The sequence below is a fragment of the Ovis canadensis genome, chromosome 5, assembly GCF_042477335.2.
Source record: "Ovis canadensis isolate MfBH-ARS-UI-01 breed Bighorn chromosome 5, ARS-UI_OviCan_v2, whole genome shotgun sequence".
Classification (NCBI taxonomy): domain Eukaryota; kingdom Metazoa; phylum Chordata; class Mammalia; order Artiodactyla; family Bovidae; genus Ovis; species Ovis canadensis.
This window is the reverse complement of record NC_091249.1, coordinates 51,466,080-51,474,396: the sequence shown is the minus strand read 5'-3', so window position 1 is coordinate 51,474,396 and position 8,317 is coordinate 51,466,080. Positions and strand designations below refer to the sequence as shown.

Below are 8,317 nucleotides of genomic sequence, written 5' to 3'. Positions count from 1 at the left end.
CACCAAGGAGTTCTCTGCCTGATTTATACCACTAATTCCAACAAGGAGAGAAATAGCAACAAAACCAAACCCAAAGCTCCCCTTAGATGGAATGTGAACATACTACTTTTCTATATTTACAAATTCCATTCGTCCTACATAGCCTTTAAATATTTAACTCTAGGGGGAAAAATATCAGCCAATTAAACTGCTTACTTCATTGTTACTAGGAAAAGGGAGTAGATACACACAGTGAACAATGGAAACAGATTTATCTCTGCTCAACATTAAAACTGGAAATTAGAACAAATTTAATCTGTGTAGTCTACAAAGAATCAACAGAAAAGACCCAAAGCCAACCTAAGCTGTTCTCTTTTATCCTCATTTCATGATACCAGAGTCTCTGACACGGACAGCTGTTTCCATCCCAGCTTCTTCCAAGTGAACTATGCTAGAGCTCACTCCTGGCTCTAGAATTGGCAAGATGAGGTCTATCACAACCTGTGCCAGCTATGACCCCGAGTAATTGCTTCTGAAACAATTCCCCACTTCCTGGCACTGAAATCAGTGTTATGGCCTTGCCCCCAAGCTATCTCAGTTTCTATTATTTCATTATCCTGGCAACAACATACTGAAGAAAGGCTAATTTTCAGACAAACTCCTCTCACTCCCAACCCAAAGTTCTCTTTCTGCAGTTCCCAGAAGCAGGCCACGAACGGTGCGTGTCACCCAGAAGTTTCTCACTTTTGTTGTTTAAAATACACAGCACACCCGAATCCCTGAACTCCTCTAACATCAAATGATCATCCAAAGACCGGTGACAATTTTTCCAGCCACGTATTTCTGAGTACCACACCTGCTTGCATAGGTTCTCCTGTGTTTACTAACACAACTGCAACTCTTTCAGAGGGAAGTGGGCCAGAGTGGGGCTATAATCACCCAGAAGCTCCACTCTTTCTCAGCGTCTCTTTCTCTAGAGAGTCAACATGATGTAGTGGGCTTAAAGTCAGAAAATTTCTGGCTTTCAAGCCAGTCCCTGCATCTATACGCTTTAATGTGACAAGTTTCCTCATCTGAAACATGAAGGTAAAAAGGCCTCATCTTTACAGGCTGGTGGGAGGATAAACTAACATAAAATGCTTCATGGAGCAAGCGAGTCTCTGTTCCCTTCCCTATAGTCTTCATTGTCATTTACTTTGATAGTGAGAATATGAATCATACCACCCCTGCATATACGCATGGGAAGACCAAAGGGCTCTGAGAATTCTGGCAGAGAACAAAGGGAACTCTGAAAGGATTCTGGCACCAACCTGCTGGTCGCTTGGTTAGATTGAGACAATCTGCATGGTAAACTTTGGGGCAGCCTGGCTTCTTACAAGAGACGAGCTGGCCAGCATCCCCACAGCTGAAACATTCATCCTCTCGCTCCTTTGTGACTTCACCCTGGGTTCTGCGCTTCCCCTGTTGCTTCTTCTTGAATTTCTTTGACTTTTCCTCTGTAGCAATGGGTTGATTCTAGAGGTCAAATATTGTTGACACATTAGTTGTATGATCTTGACCAGGTTAATTAATCTCTGCACTTCAGACTCTCCTCTGGAAAGACAGTCCTCACAGACTATTGTGAAGATAAAAGAAAATGCAGAAAAAGGCACAGGGCATATCACTGGTACCCAATAAATGGTAGCATTAAGTGTATCTGACATCAACTACTCCTACCACCTGAGTGCAATAAAACAGAAATATGCTGCTTTATGTTGACACACAGGCTGGTATTAAAGATCATCCTTTAATGATGCGTTTTATTTTCATTCTTAAGTTTGTCTAATTTCAAAACTAAGGAAGACATCTGTGGGTCACACACATTTCTAAATTTATTCAACAAATCTTCACTGAGCTCTTCATATGAGCCATGTTCCAGCTCATATTAGCTTTCCAGAAAGCTGATTTGTGGTCTTTGCATTTTTATCTACGTCAGTTTAGGTTCATATCCACCACTTGCCTAGACAGACCCTGGAGCAGCCAGCAGGTCTACTCTGTGCTCCCTGTAGCCCACATGCGGCCACCAAACTGCATGGTTTCATCACATTATTTACCTTGGCCTAGAAACATCCAGGACCAATCCAGTTTATTGCCAGCCCACAGTGATCTCCTCCCATTTCTAAACTTCTGTTCTCAAATTTCTCTCTCACTGATTCACCTGTGAAGTGCTACACAGACCTTAAGGATACAGAAACAGACATCCCAAGTACACCAAACACCATTAAATTCTGTTACTATTTTAATTTACAGGGACTAAATCCACTGAACACCTTAAGAAACAAGACCATTTAACCAACCAACAGAACAAAAAACAAAATCCAATGTACATTTTCTTATTTAACAGATAAAAGAATAATTATTGGGTGTTCTTCATGTATTATAGGTCAAAATAATCCTTTTATTAAATAGTTTCATGCTAATTTTCACTTTTCAGTTCTTAATGTTGACTTCACTATCAAAGATGTATAATAAGAAATACCCAATTGGAGTCACCGTGTACTTTGTATCAAAGTTAAACTTCAATTTTCAGCATGCTGTTACTTATGATAAGAGTAACTCAGGAAGCATCCAGATATTCACCTATTATGATTCATCCAATATATAAAAACTTTAACAGTCATTGAAAATGATGGTTAATAAAATAATGTAATAGCAAGAAAGTATTTTTAAATAATATCTATGAATTATAAACAACAATTTTTAACAGATATAGAATTATAATTCAGTTAACTTATACATAAAAAAACAGGACATAAGATACAATAAAGTTTATACTCTGTTACATGGCACATGGTTAAGATTAAGGGTTCTTATATGTACACACTGTTATTCAGCTATACCTCAATACAAAATAAAATGTTAAAAAGATTAAGGGTTAAGAAAAAAATAAGGGTCCTATGTTTATCTACAATCTTATACTACATTTAGAATCTTAAATTCAATATCAGATTCTCTAATATCTTTAAAAAGAAAGACACAAAGAGAGACTGAGAATCTAAGTAGTTTCTTAGCAAATGTAAGATTGACTAAGACCAATAGAGATATGGGAGGTAACCTACCTTATAGATTCCTATTTTACATCTTTTTTAGCTTCAAAGGTATCATTAATTAGAAGCCAGATTACTCAAAACACTTCAACAATACCCAAAGACCTTCTCTAGTGTACCAAACTGGTTATTAGAATGCTTAAATTGCCAGTGTCCCTACTGACAAATATTCAATGCCATCATTTCAAACAGAAATCTTCTTAAATACTCAGTCCTGCCAACAGGTTAGGGAGAAATGACCACACCATTATCCTTGATGCAAACGTTTAACAGGTACCTTTGGCCTTACACCCAAAAAGCCACTGCAGTTTGGGGCTCCACATTTGCAAACGGTCTTTCCATTCCCAAGACATTCTAGATTGTAGTTGAAGGTAAGTTCAGTGCCTGCATAAGAGACCATGAAAATATTAGTCTCAATAGTTTTAATTACAATAGTTCTGTATTAACCACAAAGGACACAGACTTCCAAGAGAACAAGGTTAGTTTTTAAGAGGAATAAAAGGGCATATTAACTTTAATCTCACTATATTAGTAACATATTAATGAATTTGAATCTAATAACAATATTAATCAACTAATGTAACTGAACAACAGAAAAACATGACCTAACAAGTAATACTTAAAACAATTTTATCATCGAGGTGTTACCCAAGTTGTTTTGAATATTTTTTCTAACCATTCAGATTCAAACTATATTATTACCCAAAACAACAAAATGCTATTTATGCACTGATGTGCCAGGCACTGTGAAACCTAAGTGTGAAGGAAGCCTGTCTGTCATCTGTCCCAAAGTGAGCATCTTACCTGGCAGCACTCGAGAGACAAGTCAATACACAATAGTATTAGGAACTCTAGACAACAAGACCTAAGCCCTGGCTTTACATCCCAATTACACCACAGTCTACCTGGGTGAGCTGAGCCTGAGAGTCCATTTGTTAAATGCAGATAACAATCTTACAAGCTTACTGAGAATGACATAATGCACACAGCAGGAATTTGTGAACTTTAATAGGAGATTTACAAATTTAACATACAAAAATTCCCCTTTTTCTCGTAAGCGCATTTCATCAAAATTGAGAGCAAATAGATCACACAAACATTCAAAATCAAAGTGTGTTAGGGAAAGCCTAACAAACAGAAGAATTTTACAGAAATATACAATGAGACTGTCCCTGGGTAGGGGTAATGGCTTACCGTTAATGTACAAAGTGATAATTGTTCAGTTAAAACTGTCAAAACTGAGGAAGATTTCCCAGTGCAGAATGATATATCTTCTATCAGTGAGATTAATTAATATAGGTTTTCATCTAATATTGGAAAGAGATCATTATTCCTTAAATTTGGTTGAGTAAATTATAAAGCAGCCAGCTTCTATTTAGGAATCTGAATGGTACGAATGCTAGAATTACTTGTGGCCTGGTAAGAGGTTCACACTGCGAAGAGCCTGGAGGAACCAAGACTGACCAGGGTATCAGCAGGTCACATCTAACCTCTCACACCCACTGTGAACTTACTGGACTGAATGATGGGTACTTTTATTCACACTAACCTTTTTAAAAATTTTCTGAATATATAGCTGAATTTTCACAAATTTAATGGGCTTACAATGCAACTCAATCAGATACACAAGTATAAGAGCAGGATACTTGTTATTACCTGCTGCTCACTCAGCATCCACTACACAAACAAAACTACAGGAGGGGATTAATCAGAAGGTATCAGTGTGCACACAGGCAAGCCATTCTAGAAGAGTCCAAAATACAGATATCTGCAATGTCGGGGGAGAACAAAGGGCACTGGACTTCCCTGGCTGGCTGTCTACAATGCGGGAGACCTGGGTTCAATCCCTGGGTCGGGAAGATTCCCTGGAGAAGGAAATGGCAACCCACTCCAGTACTCCTGCATAGAAAATCCCATGGATGGAGGAGCCTGGTGCAGGCTACTGCCCATGGGGTCGCAGACTCAGACATGACTGAGTGACTTCACTTTCAAACGGCACTGGAGAAGAGATAAACAAGGAATGAGAACACCACACGGAAGATACCCCTGCAGTTTGGGAGGACAGAACAAGGTCAGTCAGTTCCCACACAACGCTAGAAGCAGAGAAATCTGTGGCTACACAAGGTAGAACAGGCTATCCCCACAGACAGACTGAAGTTTGAAGTGGAAGTGTGGCACTAAAAGCAGTCAGGATAGAGATAAGCACTGAAGGCATATGGCTAACATTTGAGTAATTAATACAGAGGAACACCGCCCCTTCTTCCCCTAGGGTGATTAGAGAGAAAAACAGACCAAAGATTGAGAGAGAGATAAGGTCAAAAGATGCAGATAACACAGGTATGAAGACAGGTAATTTATAGCACTTTTGTAAGGACTGGATTTCCCTGGTGGCTCAGACAGTAAAGCATCTGTCGACAATGCAGGAGACCTGGGTTGGATCCCTGGGTCGCGAAGATTCCCTGGAGAAGGAAATGGCAACCCACTCCAATACCCTTGCCTAGAAAATCCCATGGATGGAGGAGTCTGGTGTCCATGGGGTCACAAAGAGTTGGACACAACTGAGCAACTTCACTTTCATTTTGTAAGGATTAAATAGCAAGCTTGGAACAAAGTTTGGCATCTGATAAACAGTAGCTCTTAACAGCATTCAGTTGATAATTCCTCGTACAAATCAGAAGTCTACCCAATTTACACTGAAGCCATCCATTCTAAAAACCTGATGCACGTTATGACTTTAAAAGTCAGTTCCACTTAGTCAGCAGAACACAAGTGCACAGCGATGCTCAAATAGTGTCACTTTCATCACTAAATGCCTTACATGAAGCAATGCAGAACAGGAGGGGGAACTAGTGGCTCAATTTTAAAAATGGGAAAACTGTCGAACTTTAAAATTCTGAAGAGCCCAAAAGACTCCTGGGCAGCCCTATATTTAAATTAAAGAGAAAAAATATATAGGGGAGGAGGGGGGGAGAAGAAAGGAGAAGTTGTCTACAGATGGAAAAAAAGGCAACAGACAAAAGGCTGACCAAATTACTCTTTATTTTGATTAGTGCTTCTTGAGGTAAACATGGATAACACTGACTGGGCTCATGTAGGATTTCCACTTTGAGAATCACTGGACTATGCTACTGTCAATTATGAACTGCCCAAGCCGAGAGTTGCCCTCCAAGGTGCAACAACAGCAAAGCCAGAACTCAGGGTAACAACGCCGCAGCGGTCGCCCGCTGAGCACAGGGTGGGCACCCAGGGGCGCGAGGCAGCCAGGCGCTCCACCAGTAAAGTCTGCTTTGATGAGAGGAAAAAAAACCCTACTCAGGCCAGTCTCATTCTGAGGTGGGAGGGGGGAGGGGGTAGCAGAGAGAGACTGTGTGCATGTGCACGTGCTCAGTCGCTCAGTCGTGTCTGACTCTGCGCGACCCCAGGGACTGTAGCCCACCAGGCTCCTCTGTCCATGGGATTCTCCAGGCACGAGTACTGGAGTGGGTTGCCATGCCCTCCTCCAGGGGGATCGTTCCCACCCAGGGATCGAGCTTGCATCTCTTATGTCTCCAGCACTGGCAGGAGGATTCTTTACCAGTAGCACCACCTGGGAGAGTGATCTTTAAACGCTTTGCTAGTATTCCTGCAAAAACTTACTTTGAAAAATTAGGTATATCCTTACACTCAAACTTTACATAAGTCTAAATATTATTTAGAGTGTGTCATATAATATGTTTCAAAATTTTTCATAAAAACCTTGACACTAAATGTTAAGTTGCTTTAATTTATGAAAAATATCCATCATGTAAGTTTACGTTCAAACCTCTCAGCCTTACCAGATGTACTTTCAGTTTAACTAAACATCTGAATATTGTGCTGAACACAACAACCTCACTTCTTCACTCTGAACTCTCAGAGGCATGGGCATCTAGGGCAGCCACAACATAAAAGTGCATTCTCCAAATGTCCAGTTCTTTGACACCCAAGAGGTGAGGGACTTTTTTTTTTTCCTTAGCTTTGGGCTCATAAACCATAAAATTCAGATGGGTGAGAGGTGCCTATTTGGTTTACAAAACGGATGAAAGTCAGCTGTGAAAGGAGACCTTGGCTGCTGACGATTTTTAAGGCAGCCCAATTTTTATGGAGTTCATATAAGTTACAGAAAGGTCTGGAAATTTATTCCTTTAAAACCATACAGTGAATTATCTGGCACTTCAGTGGTTAGGACTCAGTGCTTTCAATGTGACGGCCCCAGGTTCAATCCCTGGTTGGAGAGCTAAGATCCTGCAAGCCACATGGTACGCTTGGAGAGCATGCCCAAACCATCATGCTAAATAAAATTAGTCAGTCACAACAAAACAAGTATTATATGACTGCACTTACATGAGATTCCTAGAACAGCTAAAAAAATCAGAGCCAGAAGGTAAAATGGTGGTCACTAGGGGCTGGGGGAGTGGGAAAGAGGGAATTTTTGTTTAATGGGTATCTTCAGTTCAAGAAAACAAGTGCTGGAGACGGATGGTAGTGACAGTTGTACCACGATGTGAATGGACTGAAATGCCACTGAACAGCACACTTTAAAATGTCTACAATGGTAAATTTCAGGTTACATGTGTCTTACCATTCCACCACCAGTAAGAACAGACCTGGTAGCCGCCAGGCACCACCAACATAGTCTCCTTGTGTCCCCAGGGGTTTGCAGCCTCATTTTGGATTACAGGACAAATGGGGTTTTTAGATAATAAAAACTGGTCCTAGTCCTGGTTCCAAAATCCTTAAATGAGTCTTACCTGCTTTAATGTCACTCAGGGCAAAAAGGCCAACCCGGGTGTCTCCATTGACAGACCACTTCTGTGTTTCACAGTTAGGCTGGCAGCAATGATTCATGAATCGAGCATAGTTTCCTTTGGGGCCAGCATCAATAATCCGGTCCTAGAATTCCAAGAGACGCTGTTCAGCACACCTCCACTATTACTGAGTAAAATTAGAGTATTTTAACAAGCTGGAGTTCCTATTGGTAAACTTTGACTCTTCCAGAATGTAGTGCCTAGACTAGCACTAGTATCACCACCTCGGAATCCACTAAGAATGCAAAGTCTTTGGCGGCACTTCAGAGATAACTAAAGCAGGAACTCTGAGGCCCAACAATCTATGTATGTAGCCCTCTAGGTGGTTGGCATTATTGTGAAGTTTGAGAACCACCATCCTAGAAGCAGTAGCTTCTTGTATCCTCTTCTGAACCCTGGCTATATATTAGTAATCACCTAAGATTT

At 40.6% G+C, this 8,317-nt stretch overlaps 1 protein-coding gene across 8 annotated transcripts in view; it reads right to left on the bottom strand.

Moving 5' to 3' along the window:
* NSD1 (nuclear receptor binding SET domain protein 1) overlaps positions 1-8,317 on the bottom strand; it is a 148,133-nt gene that overhangs the window by 6,856 nt on the left and 132,960 nt on the right. For all 8 annotated transcript variants that reach the window (XM_069591771.1, XM_069591766.1, XM_069591769.1 and 5 more), the window contains 3 exons: positions 7,835-7,976; positions 3,343-3,449; positions 1,290-1,494 (listed from right to left, as the gene is read on the bottom strand). In XM_069591771.1, the coding sequence (XP_069447872.1) occupies positions 1,290-1,494; positions 3,343-3,449; positions 7,835-7,976 (454 nt within the window). The remainder of the gene's footprint in view (positions 1-1,289; positions 1,495-3,342; positions 3,450-7,834; positions 7,977-8,317) is intronic.